Source organism: Bufo gargarizans, chromosome 4, assembly GCF_014858855.1.
Source record: "Bufo gargarizans isolate SCDJY-AF-19 chromosome 4, ASM1485885v1, whole genome shotgun sequence".
Lineage (NCBI taxonomy): Eukaryota > Metazoa > Chordata > Amphibia > Anura > Bufonidae > Bufo > Bufo gargarizans.
Window position 1 is genome coordinate 95,835,143 of NC_058083.1, and position 27,873 is coordinate 95,863,015.

At 40.8% G+C, this 27,873-nt stretch overlaps 1 protein-coding gene across 1 annotated transcript in view; it reads right to left on the minus strand.

The window, feature by feature from the left end:
- Positions 1-2,137: 2,137 nt before the first annotated feature.
- Positions 2,138-27,873, minus strand: part of LOC122934552 (serotransferrin-B-like) — a 59,247-nt gene continuing 33,511 nt past the window's right edge. The window contains exons 8-17 of the mRNA XM_044290112.1: positions 25,987-26,134; positions 25,679-25,827; positions 24,630-24,726; positions 21,702-21,743; positions 12,567-12,725; positions 10,274-10,424; positions 9,443-9,507; positions 6,314-6,498; positions 4,849-5,041; positions 2,138-2,584 (exon numbers count right to left, since the gene is read on the minus strand). Of these exons, the coding sequence (XP_044146047.1) occupies positions 2,550-2,584; positions 4,849-5,041; positions 6,314-6,498; positions 9,443-9,507; positions 10,274-10,424; positions 12,567-12,725; positions 21,702-21,743; positions 24,630-24,726; positions 25,679-25,827; positions 25,987-26,134 (1,224 nt within the window). The 3' untranslated portion in view covers positions 2,138-2,549. The remainder of the gene's footprint in view (positions 2,585-4,848; positions 5,042-6,313; positions 6,499-9,442; positions 9,508-10,273; positions 10,425-12,566; positions 12,726-21,701; positions 21,744-24,629; positions 24,727-25,678; positions 25,828-25,986; positions 26,135-27,873) is intronic.

Genomic DNA, 27,873 nt, shown 5'->3' on the forward strand with positions numbered 1-27,873 from the left:
GAGCAATCCAATAAGCACAGGAACACAGCTAGTGACTCGGATACTATCACTGGCACTGGAGTATGTCCAGGAAGGGGTAAGTTCCAGGATCAGAACCTGATAGGTCCTGACTTGGCACTCCATTAGTCAGAAACACTAGCACATAGGAATAGAGCAGGTGAGCAACCAGCCACACTGCTAATCTCCTCCAGCACATGCCCACTGTGGGGAGAAACAGAGCATTGCATCTAAGGATGCTGTCACTTCACCAGGGGGCATGTCTTAGCAGTACATCTCTTCTGGCCATGTCGAAGCCAAAGATCGCGCCACAGGAGCCTGGGCAAGTACGTTTGTGACATCTCTGGATCAGGTTTTCGTTAAGAATATTTCTGTACTTTGTTCCATTCAGCTTTCTATCAACCCTTTACAGTCTCCTTGTCCCAGCTGCAGAAAACCCCCCATAGCATAATTCTTCCACCCACCACGATTTACTGTAGGGATGGTATTGGGCAATAACTGGCTTCCTCCAAACATGACACTTAGAATTGAGGCCAAAAAGTTCATTCTTGGTTTCATCACACCAGAGAATCTTGTTTCTCACAGTCTGAGAGTCCTTTAGTTTTTTTTTTTTTTGTAAAGTCCAGGCAACTTTCATGTGTCTTTTACTGAGGAAAGGCTTCTTTCTGGCCATAAAGTCCAAATTGGTGGAGTGCTGCAGTGATTGTTGACCTTTTTGAAATTTCTCCCATCTGCACACAGGATCTTTGCAGCTCAGCCAGAGTGACCATTGAGTTCTTGGTGACCTCTCGCATCAAGGTCTTATTACTTAGTATGGAGGGCACAAGAACTTTCAGTGCAGCAGATATTTTTTTGTAACCTTCTCCAGATCTGTGCCTCCACAGAATCCTGTCTCTGAGCTCTACGGACACTTCTTTCTTCCTCGTGGCTTGTTTTTTTCCCCTCTGATATGCAAAGTGAGCTGTGAGACCTTTTAAAGATAGGGCTATGTCTTTCCAAATTATGTCCAATCAACTGAATTTACCACAAGGTGTAGAAATATCTCAACGATCATCAATGAGAATTGTGAGGCCACTAGAGCTAAATTTAAAATGACCATGTAAAATTTGAGTTTTTCCTTTTTAAAAAATGTCTAAAATTCTGTTTTCACTTTCTCATTGTGGGGTATTGTGTGCAGAATGATGGAAAATACTTTATTTTTTATTTTTTTTATTTTAGTAAAAGGGCACAACATAAAATGGGACACAAGTAAAGGATCTTAAGACTTTCTGAATGCATTGTAATTCAGAAACGATGGGCCTTAAAAAAAAAAAAGGTCTTACCCTGGGTCCCAGCCAGTGTTAGGGTACGGCCACACAGTCAGGTTTTTAGAAGCCAAAACCTTGAGTGAAATAATAAAAAAAGAGGAGTCGCATCTTTCCTGTATACTTTCTCTCCTTTTATGATGTACTCTTGACTTCCAAAACTGCATGAAGAAACCTCACCGTTTTGCCGTACCCTTAGGCGCAGGGCACAAGGAGAGGTGTCCACTCTTTCTGTATAGGAAGAGACTTGTCAGCTGTAGTGAGCTGGTTGGAGAAAGGAGAAGTCAGCATGCAATGTTATTTGTCCAGCCAAAAGCCCTCATTTATGCCAAAAACCGTCCATTATAGTCACTGGGAATTTGGCAGTGCCTGGCCGTGTCCGGCACTTCCAGATACAGTGCAAAACAGCTGCCAAAGCAGCCTGCCGGATTTCACTACACAACACTACTGTTAGGCCCCTTTCACACGGGCGGGAGGTGAACGCATTGCACCCGCACTGAATCCGGACCCATTCACTTCAATGGGGCTGTTCAGATGAGCTGGGATTTTTTTCATGCAACATGATGAGGTGAGATAATTAATTGTTATTATTTTTTAACCCCTAAAGCCACATTTTACTAAGCATTCTGTATTAAGGATGCTATTACTTTCCCTTATAACCATGTTATAAGGGAAAATAATAAAATATACAGAACACCGAACCCAAACCTGAACTTCTGTGAAGAAGTCCGGGTACCGCAGTCAGTTTTTTTTATCACGTGCATGCAAAACGCATTGCACCCGCGCGATAAGAACTGAACCCAATTGCAGTCAAAACCTAATCCGGACCAGCTCGTCTGCAAGGGGCCTGAACGTAGCCTAAGGCCTCTTTCTGATGGCCAGTATCTAATCAGTATTTGTAAGCTAAAACCAGGAGTGGGTCCAGAGCACAAAAGTGGCACAAATCTTTATATATTACTTTTTCTCTCCCGGCTTTGGCTTACAAATACGCTGGTTCTATGTATATAATGGTGCAAGAAATCCGTGGAAAAAAAAAAATCACCAAGCAGAAGCCTTGCTTTAAAGACAGCAAGAGGCAGCTGTGGTAGCTGTGAAAAGGTATTGACAGTGTGAATAATGGAGGCAAATATAGTCACGTCTATAACATTTATTGAAGAAATGGGTCTGTTTTAGTAGACGGATGAAGACTGGATCAGGAAATGAAGGACCAGTGGCCAGCAGTGGGTAATTCTTCACTTCCAGACCGGCCTAACAGCTGTGGAAGATGCAGGCGGACAGCAGTTCTGTGAATGGAAACATAAATATATGCAATATGTAAATATATAAAAGTATATATGTAATTTATAGACAATCCCTCGGACTCACGACACTCTCACCTCTTACTACATCCACAATTAACCAGCAGCGAGTAGTAGGTTCACAACTGATCTCTCCTCACTCCATACATCAGCTGGATCTCCTGCATGAGAAGCCGTACTTCCATAGCAGGTTTCCGTTATTGTATGGTTGAATATATTATGTCGGTAATTCTGTGTACCTCCAACTACAACCTCTTCAATGTTAGGGTATTTAGTAAGACTGGCCTGTTTGCCGTTTAGTCCATTTTAAATTTGTGCCTGTGTGTGGAAGCTGCAGAAGGAGAAAATGCAGGATACACACGGCCTGTATCTGTTTTGCGTTTCCATGATTTGGGGATCACAAAACGGATACAGTCATGGGAAATCCCCCTTTGTCAGTGGAGCCCACCAGGCACCATTGGTGTCTCCTGTGTGATGGAGCCATCATTTGTGATCCACATCTGATCAGCTATTTATGAGTGTCACATGTGGACCCGTTCATTTGCTGTCCATATCTGTATAACTGTTCCACAAAAAAGATAGAATATGCCTTTTTTTTGCTCAGTCATTTACTTGAACTAATCTATACATATAGGGGTCATTAACTAACAGTTCTATGCCCCATTTTGGCATAAAAATGTTGCAGGAACCCTTTTTGCGACATTGTTGGCAATATTTTTTGCATGTGGGTTTTTATGCCGTTTTCGTCACATAGGAGTCTTGGTTAAGTGGTAGGAGTGTGGCTAAATAACTAATTTTACGCCTGGAAAAAGGTGTAAAAGTTGCCAAAAAACTGGCGTAGATTCTTTGGCAGGGACAAGAACTACCAAAGATGCATTTAAATTAGGTGCATTTTCCAGCAGCAATGCAGCGTAAAGCAAATAAAAAAGTCTGCCCCAAACAAATTACGGCTTTAACCCTTTAAGGACCTCTGCCGTACATGTACGGCAGAAGTTCGGTCCCCATAGCCGCCAGTTTTCTGCTATTTTAAATAGCAGAGACCCGCGGCACATGTATGCGATCAGCCATAAGGCGGATCGCATACATTTTCCCTTTCAGATGCCATGGTCAAATGTGACCACGGCATCTGCGCAGTCCAGAAGCGGAAGTCGTGCACTTCCGCTCTGGTAACAGCGTTCCCCGGCTGAGGTCGGGGAACCTGTTACATTGATCTAATAGGCTGAAGCCTCAAGCAGGCTTTGGTGCCTATTAGATGACTATACCAATACAGGCCACTAGGTGGCAGCATTGTATTGGTATAGTGCAAATGAAGTGTTCAATGGTGTCTATATAGACATCAATGATCATAATAGGCAATCTAATGAGTGCCAGTTATTGTCACACAACGTGACTTAAAAAAGTAAAAAAAAGTATTTGCAAATATAAAAAATAAAAGTTCAAATCACCCCCCTTTCCTTAAAATAAAAATACTTAAACAATAAAAAAATAAACATCATGGGCATCGCCGCGTGCAAACATGCCCATACTATTAAAATAAAACAATATTAATGGCATACGGAAAAAAGCGTAACGGGAAAAAAAATTAAAAGCCAATTTGCAATTTTTTTGTCGCTTCAACTACCCAATCATTTTTTTTATAAAGAGTGATCAAAAAGTCTCACACACTTCAAATTGTTATCACTGAAAAGAACAGATCGTCCCACAAAAAATGAGCCCTCACACAGCCCCGTACACATAACTACAAAAAAGTTATAGGGCTCAGAATATGGTTATAAAAAATATATAATTTTTTCCTCAGCATTAAAATGCAAGAAAAATTATACAAGTGTGGTATTGTTGTCACTGTACTTTCCTGGAGAATGAAGATAACAGGTCAATTTTACCGCATAGTGTACAGTGTAAAAAAAAAATATAACTTTTTCAGAATTGTGTTTTTTCCCAATTCTACCCCATTTGGAATTTTTTTCCTGCTTCCTACTACATGGTATGCAACCATAAATGGTGCCATTAGAAAGCACTACGTGTCCAGCAAAAAATAAGCCCTCATAAGGCTGTGTGAATTAAAAAATATAAGGACTATGGGAAGGCGGGGAGTGAAAAACGAAAACGCAAACATGGAAAATCCCAGGGTTTATAAGGGGTTAATAAATGACCCCCATGGTATACAAAGAAAGCCACCACAGGTGCACACCAGTTTATGCATAAAGCTCATATGAGTGGGAGAAAATTGGAACTGGAATAGTAAATACCTGATGTTGTGGAGCATTTGTTAAGTGTAGACACTGCTGAGTAGTAGGCTTTTCCTAGGAAATCCTCCATAGTCATTTTTTGGTCAATCTCAAGCAAACATTGGGTAGAGTCCTTGAAAAGAAGATCTTTGCCTTCAGTAGAGCCAAATAACTGAAATTTCTGTCTCTGGATTCCATCGCGTCCGAACAGAGACTGCAGAAAGAAATTATGGTCATTTAAATTGATTGATGTTCTCGATTTGACAATATTTATGTTTCTTGGTTTAATATACTCTGTCCCAATGCTTAGCACCTATAATTAAAGTGGACCTTTCATGGGTCCAGACATTATGAAATAAGTAGCAGGTTTTGTAGGGCATAGTCCATGGATGTAAGATCACTTACTATTTTTTCTGGGCGCCGCTCCATTTGCCTGCTGTGCCCCTGTTCACTTCTCCCACCTGGTATCAATACAGAAAGGAGGAAACGCCAGGGTTTCTTAATGGGCCTCTACTCCTATCTGGCTGTAGCGTGGTCCAATCACACCGGAGAGCGTCACTGCCAGGGAGAAGGAGACGCCCATTTATAAACAGGGCAGTCTCCTCCTCCCTGTAATTCATTAGCATACCAGGCGGGAGAAGTGAACAAGTGAACAGGGGCACAACGGGCGAACGGAGCGGCGCCCAGAAACAATAGTAAGCGATCTTACATCCATGGACTATGCCCTACATAGCCTGCTACTTATTTCATAATGTCTGGACCCACGAAAGGTCCTCTTTAACATCAACTGGACAGTCACAAAAATAAAATTTATGAAGCACATATCAACAATGGCAGAAAACAAAGTACTAAAGTAAACTCACTGGTAGATGAAGTAAGAATGGAGTAAGGTCCTCCTGAATATAAAATGACTAGACTAGACAATCAGCAACTCCCCCCTATTTAACCAGGCAAAGCTAGATTATAACCAAAACCCAGATTCAGATGCAACTGTCCAAGCAAAATTTGTAACTACATGAACATAAAGCAAAAGGCAGACCCCATGTTGCTAGAAACAGACCCCAGATAAAATATATGCATCGCTTGATCCCAGATAAAATCTCTACATTGCTCATTCTTAGTTAAATGCTCTACCTTATTTGATCCCAGATATCTCTGCTGGATCTGAGATAAAGAAGTTTTGGTTGATGGAGATTTGATCCATAAAAACCATCCAGCACACTTCAGGGGGACTTTGCAGGCTCTAAAGGTATAAATATCTAAACTTCGATCTTTGTTTTCAGGGATACCTTGAGTAGTTTTGGTGTGGGTGGATATGAGTGGGTGCAGCAGTCTTTTGGTGTGGGCTTAGGTGCTGGTGTTTCAGCACTAATTGTGAATGAATCTACCTCAGGATAATTGCTTGTTTTTGAAATCTGATAGGAAGCAGACAAATGACGCAGAAACATTTGGAGATGATTTGACAGTGATCTTCTCAATTCATTACCTGCTGTTTGCTAAGCATCTTCTGCACACTAATCCTCTTCTCTGATCGGGTGACGACAGCATGGGCCGGTACTTCTGCCAGGTTGCAGGTTTTGTAGTCACTGACAGATGCACGAGAGCCATCAAGGCATAACAACTCAAAATCACTTGACTTCAGTTTCTTTGCCCATTCTGTAGAACTTTTACCTGAATGAAGCCCATCAACAATAAATGAATAAACCTTAAAGAGGACCTTTCACCTGTAAAAACATTGTGAACTAAGTATGCTGACATGTACAGCAGCGCCTGGGGATCTCACTGCACTTACTATTATCCCTGGACGCCACTCCGTTCTCCCGTTATGCCCTCCGGTATCTTTGCTCTGTAAGTTATAGTAGGCGGTGTCTGCCCTTGTCCTGTGGGCGTCTCCTGCTCCTAGGCTGCAGTGCTGGCCAATCGCAGAGCACAGCTCACAGCCTGGGAGTTTTTTTTCTCCCAGGCTGTGAGCTGTGTGTTGCGATTGGCCAGCGCTACAGCCTAGGAGAAGGAGACGCCCACAGGACAAGGGCAGACACCGCCTACTATAACTTACAGAGCGAAGATACTGGAGGACATAACGGCAGAACGGAGCGGCGCCCGGGGATAATAGTAACTGCAGTGAGATACCCGGGCGCCGCTCTCCATGTCAGCATACTTAGTTCACATTGTTTTTACAGGTGAAAGGTCCTCTTTAATGTCTACCAGTGCATTAACAGTATAACCTGCTACATGAAATTGAGCCATTGAGTTATTCAATAAAATGTATCTGTATAGTGCCACCTGCTGTTTAGTTTTTTTTTTCTTATTTCTTTGACCTACTCACTGAGATGGCCGCATATGCTCAGTTTCATCCTTCAACTGCCTCCTGAGTTGGATAGGGAGAGTATGTAGCTATAGCAGAAAAGACACTCCCCTTGAGCTGTCAGCTTGATATAAATCTAGCAGAGCAATGAATGGGGAGATCTTTGGATCCATTTGAGGTACCTGGATAGTTCTAGCTTTGTTAGAAAGAGGTTGCCATGTACTATACTATTTTTTACATTACTCATGGGATAACCCCTTTAACAGCAAACAATTGTTTTAGCCAATGAATGACAGGCCATTATTGACTGTGTTTAATATTTTCAAGAGATCTTTAATTCAAAGAAAGATCATTCGTCAACGAAACATCTTACTTTGAATGAAAGTTCCTTGAAAGATCTTTCGTCAATTGCCCTGTTTAGTTAAAAATGTATGGCCAATATGGAATAAAATGTGTTTGATTATGTCTGTGAAATGAACGTTCACCAGACGTTTGTTAGTTTAACTGCTGTCCAACTATCAACCAACCTCTATCTAACATGTTTGGCCAGCTTAAGTTTTCACGTCTGTCAAGTTGTTAAAATTCAATTCAGCTGCTTTTTAAAGGGTTGATCCCTTTAGGCTATCCCTGACAAGAAGCCAAATGCAGGCAACCAGGGTATATTAGGTCCCGCAAGAGAAAGGGCCTAGTAGGGTGGCTATCAGCACTTTTGCTGTATATTATATGAGTGATTAAAATATGGTGGTGCAGGTACCAGAATGGCTAGTTTTTGTCCACTTTGCCTCCAAAAATGAATTTAAAAGCGGATTAAAGGTTATGACATTGTAATTATTTGCAATTTCAGACAAACTCTGTCTGCAGCTCCTCTCTAAGGCTGAGTTCAGATCACTGGGGATTTTCCTATATAGGAACACAAAAAAAAGACATGCCAGATCCAGCATGTATTAGACACAGATGGTGCCTGACAGATCCCAAAAAAGATCCAGCATGTACCAGACACTAATGGTGCCTGACAGATTCCACTGACTATATTAAGGTTCATCAGGTTTTAAATGCCGTTTCCTTGACTCTGCCAGACATGCACTGGTATTTTGTCCTGCTTTTTTTTGCTTGAATTAGCATTGGAGGATCCTATCGGGACCTAGCCTAACCTTTCCTGAAGCTAATCTAAGGTCAAATTCTGTTTGACTCACATTTTTGCATTAACAGTTTTAGATCTGATCTTAGATTAGCTTCAGTGGAAGCAAAAATAAGGCTGTAGATAGATCTGTCACCCAAATTAAAATGTAGCCTTTAATAAATATTTCATAACAAGTAACCCACAATCAAAAGGAAATAGATGATAAACGAAAACAAAATAATAAATCAGCAATGGAGATTAGGGCAGTTTTGTAGATTTAGGTGTAGGCCACTAGATGAAGACTTTCTTTAGTACTGGCCCTATGTTGTAGTCCCTTCCTACAAAACAAAATGGCCGCCCCGATAGGGACGATCCCGTATTCAGGAACCTCCTGAAAGCCCCTAGATGGCCCTACCATAGTAGTGTGGCCTAAAGCAGGTTTATCAGAATACCTAACATAAATGCCAAAAACAAAAAATTATAGATACAAGAGATATTCAGTAATAAAATGTCATGGCCTACACCTATATCTACAAAACTGCCCTAATCTCCATTGCTGATTTATTATTTTGTTTTCGTTTATCATCTATTTCCTTTTGATTGTGGGTTATTTTTTTATTAAATATTTATTAAAGGCTACATTTTAATTTGGGTGGTGGTCTGCAAATTGCTATAAATATATATACTACCTGTAGTAACTTTACTCTCTGATGGGTTATAGTCTTAGCTGTGATATTTCAGATTTAGCACAGAACTGAGCAGTATGCATTGTACTGTATTATGTGCAAGTTGCACAAGTCAAACGGTTAAAAAATGTTATAGAAATCAATAGCAAATCTTTTATCTTAATGTTTTATTTAAACCAAGACAACCCCTTCATTTATATTTGTTTCTGAGAAAGTTGGATAAGAACCAATGTCTCTACAAGTACAACTATCCCTATCGATATTTTCTTCCATGTAGGTGTGTGTTTAGTCAGATGTACTGTGTACGGTCTAGACGTTGGGTGTTAAGCAGCCATGTTATTAGTTATCAGGCTTTCTCAGAAACTGATATAACAAGAAACACCAAAATAGCTAATAAACTCGAGAGAATGACTCAATAACTTAGAGTTACTCTCTTTTGTGGGTATTTCTGTTTAATATAAGCTTACATTATAGGTTTAGAACTACAGCATATTAATTTCTTACCATCTGTGTTCTCAAATACAGTTGTGTGCTTTACAAAAGCTACATCTCCTCTTTCAACAAGACACCTACAATTACAGAAACGTATGTTAGTTATCAACATTGACAATGTATTAGTCCATTTCTTCTACCCACCACTCATTAATGACAGAAGCTACTACCTCCACTAAAACACTATGACGTTAGGTTAGATTATCCTTAGTTTAGCAGTTGTACATGTTGTCCAGATTTGCCTAAAATCCACTAATTTCCCAGTCCCTTTTTAATTTGTTTTCTAGAAGGCGAGGAGGTAAAGGAACAAAGGTCACAGGCACTTTCATTGGTATAGTAGGTGGCCATAGTGTGTCAAGGTTAGTTTTGGCGTGGTGGCACGTGCTTCTAAGAGGAATGACGGAGGCTCCTTGAATAGCAGCTGGCCATTACTGTTAGTCCCAAAGGGCAGTCTACACCTGGTCTAGCACATAGTGGTGACGATAAGACCGCAATTAGATTAAAGAAGTTCTCTAAGTTACAGATGTTGACGATACCCCCACAATCAGCTGTTTCAGGTTGCTGTAACTCTTAACGAAAGCTATATTCAAGTGAACTGGAACTGGAAACTACACAAGGCATGTAGCCTTCTGCTTCCAATCTGTACAATGTTAGTTTCTTGCGCCACTGTAACCTGAAACAGCTAATGGGTGGGCTCAGATGTCAGACCCCAGCCGATCTGATATTTATGATCTATCCATGGATAGCCCAGAGAACTCCTTTAACCAGCTTATCATCTTTCAGATATTTCACTTTTTTTGAAATTTGAACAAGAGATTATTAGAAGCTATTAGTCTTAGTTACCTGAAGGCTCCGGAGTATCCATAATAAGCTTCAGCATCACTAGGAGAACACTTAGAATCTGTGAGAGGTTTTTGGGGGTCACCCATACATAGCTGACAGAAGGTGGAATCAATGTCCGAGCCAGGAGCACAACTTTTACTGAAGTAGGAACCTGCCATATACACAAAGCAGATGAAATATTATCAGTAACATTACAGATACACTTGCTTGGTTCCAGGGGTGGATTATAATGAGGGTAATCTGGGCTACTGGGCCCAAATTGCCCTCATTATATCTGCCAGGAGCTGTAAATCTCTTGCACGTACAGATCGATCTCATGTCTTAGAGAAGATAATGCAACTCATTTGTGTGCATTGCAACGTTCTCTAAAGCTGGATTTTTACTGCCCGATGTTTGGGCTGATTATCAGGAATGAATGTTCTTACGAACTCTCATTTATGATAATCGGCCGATGTCGCTTCACATGTGTCATCACTAGTGGCTCTGAAATCTCAGGAACTTTCAATCAAAAAGAAAAAGAGCTGCTGGGTGATGTGATGGTGAACCAAATGGAGGGACCCTGCCCATGGCGCACCAGAAACCTTATTTTCAATAGAAAGATGTGCTGATGTTTTGGGGAACACATGATAATATGCTTACATTGAAATACATTTTGGGGGTGATGCCCTTTAAAACTTTTGAGTTTTGATATAGCTGTTACATATTTGTTATAGCATCACTAGTATTCCTTTGATTCCCTTGCTGTACGTCCAGTGCTGGTGGTCACATGTGCTCAGTTGCTCAGTATTGCAACATGAACATTTCTGTATGTGGTTGGTGGGGAGACTCCTGCTATTGTACAGAAACAAAAGGAATTGCTGCACTGTAAGAGACTTCTCGCAGATATTGGATATCTTAGGAAGATGTTTTGAGAGGGAATCAAAATAAGAGCAGTGGGTGTTATTCAAGTATGTAACAGCACCGTTTGGAGTTCTAGACAGAGGGTCCTTTTACACGGACCAATTTTTAGATAAATTATCGGGGATGAGCGCTTGGTTCCCGATAACTGTGGCCTGTGTAAAAGGTGCCAATGTTCACACTATGAATGAGCAAACACCACATTTATCAGGTGATTGTGTTGTTCTGCCGGAACCAAAACTCATTGTTCCTGTCTGCAGATCATGATGTTTAAGCAGTGGTCTGCTACCAAGTGTGGTAAGGTGAACAGAAAAGTGTATGGTAAAGTCCTGGAAGGGGTGTATATCCCACCCAGCTTCCTCAACTGGGTGAGGTACAAAAAATCCAGAAGGTTAAAATGGCCTCAGCAATGTGTAGGTTGCTGAGACAGTTTTGTTAAGTTTATGGGCTGGATTTTTTTTGGACTGGGAGAAGGTAGGATTGGTAGAGGGACCTCCCCAGTCCACCACATTCCGTGGCAGGTTTTCCCCTAGCCTGAGGGATCCCCAGCTGAGGCCAGCTGGGATTGTCAAGGGGAAGTAAAGTCAGTCCAGGCTGTCAGTCTGGGGAGAGTAATGCCTGGAGAAAGTCTGGGAAACTGGCTGCCCTGCTGGGTAGAGAATCCGAATTCTCTGTGTGACCTGTGTTCAATAGGTGTTACAAACTTCACTGTATTAGCCAGAGCCCAGACGGGCAGGTGTTTATTTTGGTTTGGTTTATGTTTTTGTGGTGCTGGAAATGAAAATGCTCTAAAATGAGATCAAAATGTTGTATGTATGTATCCCAAAATGATACCAATGAAAACTACAAGTCGTTGTTCAAAGATAAAGCCCTTACACAGCTCCATAGAAAGAAAAATCAAAAAGTTCTGGGTTTTGGGACGCCGTGAGGCAAAAATATTTTCTTTTTTTGTGCATGTGACGATAAAAAATAAAATAAAAATTTGCTTGGTCACTAATGTGTAAAACAGACTGGTCACGTTACTCAGAATAGCAAAAACATGGCTGCTATCTTCTCAAAACAGCACCACCCCTGTCCATGCATTGCATCTGGCATTGCAGCTCAGCCTGTGGACAGGTGTGGTGCTGTTGTGGGAAGAAAGCAGCCAAGTTTTTGTAACTCTGCCCAACTCTTTAAGAAAAGGTGACATTTATGTATGTACGGCTGGCACCACCACAAGATAAGACTTAAATTTTTCGTTGTGCTGCTATACGCATTTTTTCCTATGACATTTATGTAAGATATATTTAAAGATTTGGGTTTGGTAATTAGCCGATCATGCAAATAAAGATGTTTTGAACAGTTCTTTTTAGCGAGGTAAGCTCTTTGCATAGTTGTCACACTGTTTTGCACTCACCAATATCACAATTATTGTTCTTCTTATTAATAAGACCCACTGGAATATTCCAGCCAGCAGTGCGTCCTACAGCTGTATGGCACGACATCTTGCCTTTAAGATTATTCCATGAGATGTCTTTGTTACTCTTCTTCACAACAGCAACAGCATAATATGTTCCTGTGCGGAGAAAAAATGAAAAAATTATAATTTACGTTATCCACGATGGAGACAGACAGAGAAGTGTGCGAGTGATGGCCTTTAGGTTCTTAGGTTCTATGTATAGCAAATAACATAGTACCAAAACAGTTTTCAGGTGTGCAGCACTCCAAATTCACAAGCGGGTAAAGCCAATTTTAAGAATTTTTAGAAGGTACCAGATGAATATTCTGAGGGTACCTGGTCCCCACAGCGTCGGATCCTAGCTTAGATCTGAAGCAGTCTTTCAATTAAAGCATAAATGACTCCATTATTAGGGGTACAGATAGGGCGATCTGTCACAAAGACTGGGATCATCGAACGGTGTGTTGTCTTCCTGGAGCTCGAATTCGACACATTGCGGATCGGGTTGACAGATTACTGGGAGGGGCTGGAGAAGATCCAGCGGTCATCGTCCATATCGGAACCAATGACAAAGTTAGAGGTAGGTGGAGCGTCCTTAAAAATGATTTTAGGGATTTAGGTCAAAAGCTTAGGGAAGGGAACTCAAAGGTAGTATTTTCCGAAATACTGCCTGTACCACGAGCCACGCAAGAAAGGCAGCGGGAGATTAGGGAGGTTAACAAGTGGCTCAAGAACTGGTGTAGGATGGAGGGGTTTGGGTTCCTGGAGAACTGGGCTGACTTCTCTCTCGGCTACAGGCTCTATCGTAGGGATGGGCTGCATCTCAATGGGAAAGGGGCAGCTGTGTTGGGGGAGAAAATGGCTAGATGGTTGGAAGAGTGTTTAAACTAGGGACTGGGGGAGGGTAATTACTTTATAGGAGGGGAAGATAGTGCAGATAGAGACCGGGGGCAAGGTAGTGGAACTGGGGGAGGAATGGAAGGAGAGACTAGAACACTTCAGAAGTAAAGGTGTAGGGTAAAAAATATACATAAACCTCTTAAATGTATGTATACTAATGCCAGAGGCCTGACTAAAAAAACTGGGGAACTGCAATTAGTGATGTTTGAGGGGGACTATGACATAGTGAGAATAACTGAGACATGGCTGGATGATAGCTATGACTGGGCAGTTAATGTACAGTGTTACAGTCTGTTTAGAAAGGATCGCCAAAACTGGTAAGGGGGAGAAGTCTGCTTTTATGTAAAATCCTGTCTAAAGCCCACAGTCCGGGAAGGTATAAGTGAGGAACATGAACATGTGGAGTCACTGTGGGTAGAAATACATAGAGGCAAAAACAATAATAAATTACTAATAGGAGTTTATTATAAACCACCCAATATACCAGAGTCCACAGAAAATCTACTAATAAACAAGATAGATGAGGCAGCAAATCATAATGAGGTGGTTATTATGGGGGACTTCAACTACCCAGATATAGACTTGGAAACTGAAACCTGTACATCTCATAAAGGAAACAGGATCTTGGCATTAACTAAAGCCAATTACCTTTCCCAACTGGTTCAGGACCCGACTAGAGGGACGGCCATACTGGACTGAGTATTAACCAATAGACCTGACAGAACAACAGACGTGCAGGTTGGGGGACACCTGGGAAATAGTGACCATAAAGTAATAACCTTCCAATTATCATTCATAAGAGTGTTTCTTCAGGGAGAAACAAAAATACCAAACTTCAAAAAAGCTAAATTAAGCCAACTAAGAGAGGTCATAGGCCGAACTAACTGGGACAATGTCCTCAAAAATAAAAATAAAGCCACAAAATGGGATAATTTTTAAAAGCATCCTAAAATCTAATTGTGAGAGGTACATACCTTATGGGAATAAAAGGTTAAGAACAAGAAGAAACCAATATTGGATAAATAGAACTGTAAAGAAACCTTTTGACAAAAAGAAAGCATTTAAATCACAAAAACAGGAGGGTAGTGAGGAAGCACTGAAAAACTATAAGGAACAAAATAGAATATTGAGAGCAAGAGAGAAAGTAGTAGGGCACACCACTTATTTGGTTCCACACGGATTATTAGTACAACAATATTTATTAGTCGTAATATACAATGTTAAATGGACATGCTAAAATTAAACACTCTAAAATGGATTAATAAAATACTTAAATAAAGTAGTAAATGAATTATATTAGTTCTCTGTATTTAAACCAGAGCTTCAGGGTCTTTTATATGGTACGATAATGTCTTTCCAAAGGGTTAATTAACCCAATCGATATCCCAATAGGTAACACTTCAATAGTAGACTTGATATTCAGATACAGTCTTTTAAATAGTCGATTGTATCTTTGCGGCTTGGTCGTCACTTTACATATATAATCGCTACAATGTTACTGCCTGTTTGTAAGAATAAGCCGGAGCTGTTTTACTCACTGTTTTGAATGGAGTAATGCCGGTTTTATTACATCACTGGTGGCGTCCCCCGTGTGATGAAGTTCTTTACAGGATGTGATGCAATTTCTACAGGACTTGTAAGGATTCGGGATCCTCGGTGTTCGTATACAAATGTACTGTATTGGAGGTTAGCTGGTAGTATATTCCTTCTGCACTTTTAGTTGGTGTTTCGCAGGGTTAAAACTCACCAGGAAAGACTCTCCAGAAAAGCAGGTATCCGGCTTTTCTTTGCTTTTAAGAACGAAAGATTCACCGGTCCCTCTCCTCTTTCTTTTCTTTACTTTAAGCGCTTTTTGATCCTCCGGTTCTGTACTTTATCATGGGATTAATTACCATACGCGTTCGGAGTGGGCTATGACTCCTTCTTCAGTGGCTGAATTTCCCATGAAAGTGACCAGTTTTCATACACCTAAACAGGTGTGGTCTAAATTGATTAACTTAAATCAACATACACATAAATATACCACTTTGTATTAAAAGCGTACAATAGAATACATCAATAAAATAAATCTAAAATGAAAAAGTCGTATATATGAAAAAAAACGTATATATTTGAAAACCTAAAATGAAAAAATCGTATATATTAAAAAGATCGTATGCATAAAGGACGAGATCACATTTGTCTACATTATAGATAAAATCCATTGTATTATATCCCATATTTTATATGGTAATAGTTATATATGGCAAGAAAGAGAACTGAAAAACGCACAGCCCGCTATGCGGTAATTCTGCGATTTTTATACAGTGCGATTTCATTGCGTTTTTACTGTAATTCAGTTTTCTACGATTGTGTATATATTAACTTATATTAAAGTAATCGTATATTCCTTCTAATTCTGTCTGTAATAAATATATGACATCAATATTATACAAATAATTAAAGTCGTATATATTATCAAGAGATAGTATATATTCTTCCAATAGGACAAATGTAATCAGTAATAAAACAGAGATATTTTCTCAAAGGATTTTCATACCAATTTTTCTGTAAAAATTCTTTAAAAAATCTACTCAAAACAGATGTTCTATTTATTTAATTCAGGGGAAAAGAGATTCCATTCTGAGAGAAAGTATTCCATTCAGAAGATATTTTCAACATTTTCAATATTTTCAATATTTAGAATATTGAATAATATTGAAATAATATTGAAAATGTTGAAAATATCTTCTGAATGGAATACTTTCTCTCAGAATGGAATCTCTTTTCCCCTGAATTAAATAAATAGAACATCTGTTTTGAGTAGATTTTTTTAAAGAATTTTTACAGAAAAATTGGTATGAAAATCCTTTGAGAAAAATTCTGTTTTATTACTGCTTATATTTGTCCTATTGGAAGAATATATACTATCTCTTGATAATATATATGACTTTAATTATTTGTATAATATTGATGTCATATATATATTACAGACAGAATTAGAAGGAATATACGATTGTATGACTTAAATATAAGTTAATATATACCCAATCGTAGAAAACTGAATTACAGTGAAAACGCTATGAAATCGCACTGTATAAAAATCGCAGAATTACCGCATAGCGGGCTGTGCGTTTTTCAGTTCTTCAGTTCTCTTTCTTGCCATATATAACTATTACCATATAAAATATGGGATATAATACAATGGATTTTATCTATAATGTAGACAAATGTGATCTCGTCCTTTATGCATACGATCTTTTTAATATAGACGATTTTTTCATTTTAGGTTTTCAAATATATACGATTTTTTTAATATATACGACTTTTTCATTTTAGATTTATTTTATTGATGTATTCTTTTGTACGCTTTTAATACAAAGTGGTATATTTATGTGTATGTTGATTTAATCTTTTTTTAAACTGAGAAATAATGGGTTTGTGAGTGACATATATGTCTTTCCGACCATGAAAAGAAACCCACGTCGCTTCCTATACACAGCACAAGTAAATCAATTTAGACCACACCTGTTTAGGTGTATGAAAACTGGTCACTTTCATGGGAAATTCAGCCACTGAAGAAGGAGTCATAGCCCACTCCGAAACGCGTATGGTAATTAATCCCATGATAAAGTACAGAACCGGAGGATCAAAAAGCGCTTAAAGTAAAGAAAAGAAAGAGGAGAGGGACCGGTGACTCTTTCGTTCTTAAAAGCAAAGAAAAGCCGGATACCTGCTTTTCTGGAGAGTCTTTCCTGGTGAGTTTTAACCCTGCGAAACACCAACTAAAAGTGCAGAAGGAATATACTACCAGCTGACCTCCAATACAGTACATTTGTATACGAACACCGAGGATCCCGAATCCTTACAAGTCCTGTGGAAATTGCATCGCATCCTGTAAAGAACTTCATCACACGGGGGACGCCACCAGTGATGTAATAAAACCGGCATTACTCCATTCAAAACAGTGAGTAAAACAGCTCCGGCTTATTCTTACAAACAGGCAGTAACATTGTAGCGATTATATATGTAAAGTGACGACCAAGCCGCAAAGATACAATCGACTATTTAAAAGACTGTATCTGAATATCAAGTCTACTATTGAAGTGTTACCTATTGGGATATTGATTGGGTTAATTAATGCTTTGGAAAGACATTATCGTACCATATAAAAGACCCTGAAGCTCTGGTTTAAATACAGAGAACTAATTTAATTAATTTACTACTGTATTTAAGTATTTTATTAATCCATTTTAGAGTGTTTAATTTTAGCATGCCCATTTAACATTGTATATTACGACTAATAAATATTGTTGTACTAATCATCCGTGTGGAACCAAATAAGTGGTGTGCCCTACTACTTTCTCTCTTGCTCTCAACATTTTTTAGAGGATTGGGTGAATCCTCTTTGTAGGAGCACCCATACCATTCTTGATTAGTAGGTGAGCCCTCTCTAATATTTATTTTTGACAAAATAGAATATGTAAAAAACAAATAAAAGCGGCCAAACTAGAGACCACAAGATTAATTGACTAAGAGAGCAAAACTAACCCTAAAATGTTCTTTAATTATATAAATAGTAAAAAGTATAAATCTGAAGGTGTCAGCCCTTTACAGAGTGATGAAGGGGAAGTTGCAGAGAACGATGAAGAGCAAGCAAAGTTATTAAATATTTTTTTCTTTACTATATTCACTGAAGAAAATAATGATGAAATGCAGAATGAATGAGGAATTTTCTTTTACAAAGTGCCCTGTCTGACCCAGGAAGAAGTACAGCCGCGTCCTAAAGACAAATCGCCAAGACCGGATGGCATACACCCCCGTATCCTAAGAGAATTAAGTAATGTCATAGCTAGACCCTTATTTCTGATATATGCAGACTCTATACTGACAGGGAGTGTTCCACGGGATTGTCGCATAAACGTGGTGCCAATATTCAAAAAGCATCCAAAAACAGAGCACGGAAACTATAGGCCGGTAAGTTTAACATCCGTCGAGGGTAAACAGTTTGAAGGTTTTCTAAGAGATGCTATCTTGGAGTACCTCAATGAAAATAAGCAAATAACATCATATCAGCATGGCTTCATGAGGGATTGGTCATGTCAAACTAATGTAATAAGTTTCTACAAGGAGGTAAGTTCTAGACTTGACAGCGGTGAATCAATGGATGTCGTATATCTGGACTTCTCCAAAGCATTTGACACTGTACCACATAAAGGGTTAGTATATAAAACGAGAATGCTCGGACTGGGAGAAAATGTCTGTATGTGGGTAAGTAACTGGCTCAGTGATAGAAAACAGAGGGTGGTTATTAACAGTACACACTCAGATTGGGTCACTGTCACTAGAGGGGTACCTCAGGAGAAAGTATTGGGCCCTATCCTCTTCAATATATTTATTAATGATCTTGTAGAAGGCTTGCACAGTAAAATATCAATTTTTGCAGATGACACTAAACTGTGTAAAGTAATTGACACGGAAGAGGACAGTATACTACTACAGAGGGATCTGGATAGATTGGAGGCTTGGGCAGAGAAGTGGCAGATGAGGTTTAACACTGACAAATGTAAGGTTATGCACATGGGAAGGAATAATGCAAGTCACCCGTACATACTAAATGGTAAAACATTGGGTAACACTGACATGGAAAAGGACCTAGGAAACTAAGCTGTAAAAACCAGTGTCAGGCAGCTGCTGCCAAGGCCAGTAAGATAATGGATTGCATCAAAAGGGGCATAGATGCCCATGATGAGAACATAGTCCTGCCACTTTACAAATCACTAGTCAGACCACACATGGAATACTGTGTACAGTTCTGGGCTCCTGTGAACAAGGCAGATATAGCAATGCTGGAGAGGGTTCAGAGGAGGGCAACTAAAGTAATAACTGGAATGGGGGGACTACAGTACCCTGAAAGATTATCAAAATTAGGGTTATTCACTTTAGAAATAAGATGACTGAGGGGAGATTTAATTACTATGTATAAATATACAGAGATCTCTCCCATCATCTACGGTAAGAGCAGTGAGACTATGGAACTCTCTGCCTGAGGAGGTGGTGATGGTGAGTACAATAAAGGAATTCAAGAGGGGCCTGGATGTATTTCTGGAGGGTAATAATATTACAGGCTATAGCTACTAGAGAGGGAATTATTCAGGGAAAATTCATCCAGGGAATTATTCTGTGGGGAAAATTGTCTTCTACCTCACAGATTTTTTTGCCTTCCTCTGGATCAACTTGCAGGATGACAGGCTGAACTGGATGGACATATACTATGTTACTGTGTAATTAATTCACTAACAGGCATCAGAACCTAGCAACGTTTTGACTTCAGTAAACATGCTTGTAAAAAAAACTTGCTAAGGCTACTTTCACACTTGCATTGTATTTTTCCGGTATTTAGATCCATCAGAGGATATCACTAACGGAAAAAACTGTTTTGTCCCCATACATTCTAAACGGAAAGAGATCCATTCAGGATGTCGTCCGTTTCGTCAGTATTCGGTTGTGTGACCAGACACAAAACTGCTGCAAGCTGCGGTTTTGTGTTCGGTTATAAAAACAGAAAAAAACTGATCCAGTGCTGAAAACTATGTAAGGCTACTTTCACACTAGCGTTTTTGCTAGATCCGGCACTGTTCCGCAAAAACGCTTCCGTTACTGATAATACAACCGTCTGCATCCGTTATGAACGGATCCGGTTGTATTATCTTTAACATACCCAAGACGGATCCGTCATGAACTCCATTGAAAGTCAATGGGGGATGGATCCGTTTTCTATTGTGTCAGATTGTGTCCGAAAAAACTTGACTTGCATTGTGGGTCATGACGGATCCGTCTTGCTCCGCATCCCAGGACGGAAAGCAAACCGAAGCATGCTGCAGTTTGCTCTCCGGTATGAGAACGGAATGCATTTCGGAGCATTCCGTTCTGTTCAGTTACGTTTTGTCCCCATTGACAATGAATGGGGACAAAACAGAAGCGTTTTTATCCAGTATTGAGACCCTATGACGGATCTCAATACCGGAAAATATTAATGCTAGTGTGAAAGTAGCCTAAGTTAATGGTGATGGAACTGTTTTTTTAGGAGCCTAAAAACAACACATCCGTCACCCGTTGACTTTCAATGTATTTAGTGACAGATTTCATTTCACACAACCGCATCCTAATTGAACGGATACATCCTGAGCACACAAGGTCCACAAAAATTAGAATTCACAATAAAAAAAAAGATGAAGTTTGTGTTGCATCTGTTTTTTTTTTGTGGACCCTTTGTGCTTTCCGCACCCATATGTTTGTTCCACAAAGGATACAAAATGTCATATTCTTGGCCACAAATGCAGACCATGAACCCATTGAAGTTAAAAGGGTTGTCCAGGTTCAGAGCTGAACCCGGACATACCCTTATTTTCACCCAGGCAGCACTCCTGAGGCTTCCATCGGAGCACCTCATGCTCCGATGTGCTCCCTTGCCCTGCGCTAAATCGCGCAGGGCACGGGCTCTTTTGTTTATCATAACACATGGCCAGGCATAAGCTTCCGCCCGTCAGTGTGTTTGGTGACGTCACCGGCTCTGATGGGCGGGCTTTAGCGCTGCCCTAGCTGTTTTACTGGCTAGGGCAGCGCTGAATCCCGCACATCAGTGCCGGTGACATCACTGGGCTTCCTGTAAGCCCCATGGAGAGCCCCGGTACATCACCGAATCTCCAAAAAATGCCTTTGCCCTGCATGATTTAACGCAGGACAAAGGAGAGCATCGGAGCATGAACTGGGGGGGAAAATGGAGGAATGTCCGGGTTCAGCTCTGAACCCGGACAACCCCTTTAATGGTTCTGCAAAAAAATGGATCCAACACGGACGTTATCTGTGTTTTGCCACCCTCGCTCCTCTTGCTTCCTCTACCAACCCCTCCCTCTTCTTGATTAACAGGGCTAGGTTTCTGCATTGTCATCTTGCCTGGCCCTACCAATCAAGAAAGAGAGGCAGGTGCTGACCGAGGAAGCAGGAGGAGCAGGGGTGCACAGAGTGGCTTAGGCCCCACCCTCGGTGCACTTAACTACTCATTTGCATGTGAAATAAAAGTACTATTTCTCCAGAATGAAGCAGAGGATCAGTAAGTAAAATGTATCATTACATTCAGGTGGAAAGCATTGTGCCTGGTGTAACCGTGAATTTCCTCGTGACAGATTTCCTTTGCTGAGAATAAGTCAATACCTTGTGTTTTTGATCCACTTGTTCTGCATGGTTTCAAATCATCTGTAAAATAGAGAGGATATTGGAATATAATCTGCTCATCTAGGTATTACTGCATAACTAAGGTATAACTAGTGTCATAGCCCAAACAATAATGGGATGACCCAAAGGAGGTATACTGGGACGAATGATCTCCCCTAGTGTGAGATCAGGGAGTCTCTTTGTAACATAGACCATCACAGAGATGCCTAGGCATGGCCGCTGGGCCAGTATATTTGGATTCCTTCTTGAGATCATGAAGGTTGTGGTTGACCCCAATGTCGTGGGGCACTAGGCATTCCGTGGCACTCACCAGCACTATGTGGAATATAGAAAAGTGGCTTTAAAAAGTCACAAGCTGTGTGTTTGTGACTTTTTAAATGCAACTTTTTGGAGAAAAAAAAGTCCCAAGTGTATCTTTTTACATTGCTCTTGCCACTTTTCCAAAAGGAGGCGAGGTAAGGGTGGGAAAGGGTTATGGCCAACACTCGAGACAGATTTATCTATGTTTACACCAATTTTCTGGCGCAAAAAAAGCCAGAAATCTACAGAATTAATCAATGAATACGCTGTTTGGCACTATCGGCATATTGTTTGATACTTTTATTTATTCAATGTATTCATATGGGAAACAACGTTTACTGTTATGTAGAACTCGTATTATCGTTGGTACTATTAGGCCTCTTTCACACAAGCGACGGATTAGGTCCGGATGCGTTCAGGGTGCGTTCAGTGAAACTCGTACCATTTCACAAGCAAGTTCAGTCAGTTTTGTCTGCAATTGGGTTAATTTTTTTCCCCGCGGGTGCAATCAGTTTTGATGCATTTTTCGCACGCGTGAAAGAAAACTGAAGATTTATAAACAACTTCTCCTAGCAACCTTCAGTGAAAAACGCATTACATCTGGACTGCATCTAGACTACATCCGGATGCAATACGTTTTTCACTGAAGCCCCATTCACTTCTATGGGACCAGCGCTGCGTGAAAAATGCAGAATATGGAACATGCTGCGATTCTCATGCAACGCCGAACTGATGTGTGAAAACCAACGCTCATGTGCACAGATGTATTGAAATGACGCCACGCATTGCATCCCTGCGGAAAACTCACTCGTGTGAAAGGGGCCTTACTGTAATAAATACCGTATGCATTATAACTAGTGATATTAGGGTCCATTCACACGGATCCACAAAACACGGACAGCGGCAATGTGCTTTCCGTATTGTGTGGACCGCACATTGCCGGCACTAATAGAATATGCCTATTGTTGTCCGCAATTGCAGACAAGAATAGGACATGTTCTATTTTTTTCGGGAACAGAATTGCAGACCCGGAAGTGCGGGCCTGCAATTCCGTATCCGGGCAGCACATCGTGCTGCCCCATAGAAATTAATAGGTCCGCAATTTGCGGAACGAAATTGCGGACGTGTGAATGGACCCTTACTGTAACTATTCTTCATGATTTGTACTACAGAATAAGGCCTCATGCACACGACCTGTAGTATTTTGCGGTCCGCCAAAAATACAGATGTTGTCCGTGTGCATTCTGTATTTTGAGAAACGGAACAGCTGGCCCCTAATAGAACAGTACTATCCTTGCCTGTAATGCGGACAATAATAGGACATGTTCTATTTTTTTGCGGAACGGAAATACGGACATACGGAATGCACACTTAGTAACTTCCGTTTTTTTGCAGACCCATTGAAATGAATGGTTCCATATATGGTCCGCAAAAAAAACTGAACGGACACAGAAAGAAAATACCTTCGTGTGCATGAGGCCTAAGTAGGCATTATGCTACCTGCACACAGGTGCATCTTACTTGCGTTTTTTTGTGCGGATTTGATGTGGATTTTCCGCAGAGCTCAACCTTGCCTTTCCAAGGGTAAAATCCACACAAACAATTGACATGCTGTGGATTTCTAAATCCACACGGCAGGTCAATTTCCACAATGCAAAAGAAAACTAAGTGTACATGACATTTGTCTCATCTCATTCACTGTATTATGCAGTGTTTTTTTGCACAAAAATCTGTGTGGAAAAACTGTGCATAATCTGCAATGTGTGCAGGTAGCCTTAAAGGGGTTGTCTCACTTCAGCAAGTGGCATTTATCATGTAGAGAAAGTTGATACAAGGCCCTTACTAATGTATTGTGATTGTCCATGTTGCCTCCTTTGCTGGCTGGATTCATTTTTCCATCACATTATATACTGCTCGTTTCCAGGGGTTCTGACCACCCTGTAATCCAGCTACATGATAATTACCATTTGCTGAAGTGAAACAACGGGTGATGGCTGCCATTATAAAATATGTACCACAGCTGAAAAGCAGCATGACCAATTGAACGAGTGTTGGTTAAGGCTACCTGCACACATTGCGGATTATGTACGTGTTTTCTGGTTGGATTTTCATTAGGAAAATCTGCTGTGTAAGGCTACATGCACACGACCGCGTGCCCACCATGGCCGTATTGCGGCCCTCATACAGCGGGTCCGCAATACACGGGCACTGGCCGTATGCATTCCACATCACGGTTCGCGGCCCTATTCACTTGAATGGGTCCGCAATCACGGAGAGGCGGAAGGGAGGCACGGATCGGAACCCCACGGAAGCACTACGGAGTGCTCCTGTGGTGTTTCTGGCCGTGCCCCTGCACCGCAAAAAAGTAGCGCATGCTACTTCGTGGGATTCGATTCGCTCATCTCTATTATTACAAGATTTAGGGCCCCACTTTTGATTTTGCCCAGGGCCACATTTTGTCTAAAACCAGCCCTGCACAGAGGTAAGACCCACACCTCAGGCATTTATGGGATATCTATATATTTATAGGATGATTTTAGCCCGGAGACATTTGTGAGTCTCCTGAATTACATTGCACTTGCCGACTATGTAGTGAATGTTCCTTACCTTGGTTATAGTACTCTCCCATTACAGGAACTAGACCGCATTGCCCTGCTGTGTACAAGTACCCGCCATCTAGTGTCACTGCATCAGCTTCACCTTTCTACAAAGGAATGGAATTACATTTATTAACAGTAAGGGGTTTATAATTAGAATATATATTTTTTTTTCACGTTAATAAAACAAGTAAAATTCTGAATTCTGCAGATTTGTACCCATGAAACGGCTAACCTGTTCAATGTTTGCTGGGCAGCTGAAGGCATCTGTGGGAAAAACACAGAGGCCTTCAGCTGCCAAGCGAGCAACAGGTCAGCCAGTTTCATGGGTACAAATCTGCTGACAGATGCACTTTAAAGAGGTTTTTAAAATTGATGGCCTATCTATAGGATAGACCCGAATATTAGATGAGTGGCGGTTCGACTATCATCATCCATGCTGATCAGCTGTTTGAAGGAGTTGCAATGCTTGGAGAGCGCTACAGCCTCTTCAAGTACCGCACACCTGTGTACTTTTCATAGAGACATAGCCGCAATACCAAGCACAAGTGGTACGAAGAGTATGCTCTTATGGCAGTATGAACCATTGTAAAGAACTTATCAGCAGGGCTACAAGAGTCCGTCCCTTCATTAGTCTGTACCCAGGTTGGGATTACTACAGGAACCTGCAGTCCATTGTTCTGCCTGTACAAGTGAGAAAATCCAGACACATTTGATACTAAAGTGTGGGAATAATTGGTGATAACTCCTATAATATCTTCTATGATAACCAATAAATTGTAACTTATTGCCTTACTTATTTTTCAGGCAAAAAGTATGCAAAAAAAGCTCATGGCATCCAAACCAGAGACACCCATCTGTAGACAGCTGTCTCGTGGTTCTTGCCCCTCACCAGTACAGAGCAAGGCACTGGTTGGCTGGATGAAATGCCTTAGATGCAGCTCATGGTAGGGGTTACAGTTTCCTATTGAAGAGACATAATGAAGTATGGAGAACAAAGTATGCAGATTATCTTCTAGCAGCCAAGCCAGGGCTATTTTGCTGACGAATATCCTTTACCAAGACTTGTAGAACGCATTCTTCTGCAGAAGATGCCTGAGTGCATTCAATGGCTCCACCGCTTGCAGGTGTCCACTGGTCACACTTTGTCTTCTCCTGTTTGCTCTGTGTGCACCATCGCACAGTCTCCTTGGAAGGAGAATTTAACACTAAAAAAAAAGTAGTGAATAAAGAAAAATTTGATCCAGTTCCAACCTTTTATCTTTCACGATGATCAGAATTTTCACCCTCACTCCATGAGACAATGCATACAGTGCTAATGACAAATACTCAGTCCCCTCATTTCTATTTCTGTCCATGTCACTTACCATGCGTTGCTCGGATAGAACTGAAGTGACTTGCTCCCAGATACAAGAAGGCATCCATTGAAGATGGTAAAGGAAGAAGAGTGGCTGCTGAGTTCATCAATAGCAGATTCTTCCCGTGCTTAGAGCCTGATAGTTTGCACTCTTTTTTCTATATATGTAAAATATTAATAGTTAAAAATAAGAAAAAATAAAATATTCATATTTCATCAGGTGAAATTATACCCAATTCTCCTAAATAAAATGAATTACTATAGTTAATGAGTAGGGATGAGCGAACTCGAACTGTATAGTTCGGGTTCGTACCGAATTTTGGGGTGTCCGTGACACGGACCCGAACCCGGACATTTTCGTAAAAGTCCGGGTTCGGGTTCGGTGTTCGTCGCTTTCTTCGCGCTTTTGTGACGCTTTCTTGGCGCTTTTTGAAAGGCTGCAAAGCAGCCAATCAACAAGCGTCATACTACTTGCCCCAAGAGGCCATCACAGCCATGCCTACTATTGGCATGGCTGTGATTGGCCAGAGCACCATGTGACCCAGCCTCTATTTAAGCTGGAGTCACATAGCGCCGCCCGTCACTCTGCTCTGATTAGCGTAGGGAGAGGTTGCGGCTGCGACAGTAGGGCGAGATTAGGCAGATTAACTCCTCCAAAGGACTTGATTAACTGATCGATCTGCAGCTGTGGATCATTGAGCTGCTGATCCTCAATTGCTCACTGTTTTTAGGCTGCCCAGACCGTTTGTCAGTCACATTTTTCTGGGGTGATCGGCGGCCATTTTGTGTCTTGTGGTGCGCCAGCACAAGCTGCGACCAAGTGCATTTAACCCTCAATGGTGTGGTTGTTTTTTGGCTAAAGCCTACATCAGGGTGAAGCTGTCACACCAAGTGCATTTAACCAGCAATAGTCTGTTCATTTTTTGGCCATATACAAAATCAGGGGCAAGCTGCGCCTGTCACCAAGTGCATTTAACCCTCAATGGTGTGGTTGTTTTTTGGCTAAAGCCTACATCAGGGTGAAGCTGTCACACCAAGTGCATTTAACCAGCAATAGTCTGTTCATTTTTTGGCCATATACTAAATCAGGGGCAAGCTGCGCCTGTCACCAAGTGCATTTAACCCTCAATGGTGTGGTTGTTTTTTGGCTAAAGCCTACATCAAGGTGAAGCTGTCACACCAAGTGCATTTAACCAGCAATAGTCTGTTCATTTTTTGGCCATATACTAAATCAGGGGCAAGCTGCGCCTGTCACCAAGTGCATTTAACCCTCAATGGTGTGGTTGTTTTTTGGCTAAAGCCTACATCAGGGTGAAGCTGTCACACCAAGTGCATTTAACCAGCAATAGTCTGTTTATTTTTTGGCCATATCCCAGTCTAATTCTGTCACTAAATCCATACCGGTCACCCAGCGCCTAAATACTAGGCCTCAAATTTATATCCCGCTAAATCTGTCCTTAGTGCTGTAGCTGGGCGAGTTATTTAGTGTCCGTTCAAGCACATTTCTTGTTCTGGGTTGAAATACAATTCCCAATTTAGCAATTTCATAATTTAGTGGTTTCTGCTATATCAGAGCTATTTGAAATCTATCCCTAAAAGGGTATATAATATTCAAGGTGCACATTGGGTCATTCAGAATAACTTCACACATACCCGCTACTGTGTATTTCCAAGTCTAATTCTGGCACTAAACCCATACCTGTCACCCAGCGCCTAAATACTAGGCCTCAAATTTATATCCCGCTAAATCTGTCCCTAGTGCTGTAGCTGGGCGAGTTATTTAGTGTCCGTTCAAGCACATTTCTTGTTCTGGGTTGAAATACAATTCCCAATTTAGCAATTTCATAATTTAGTGGTTTCTGCTATATCAGAGCTATTTGAAATCTATCCCTAAAAG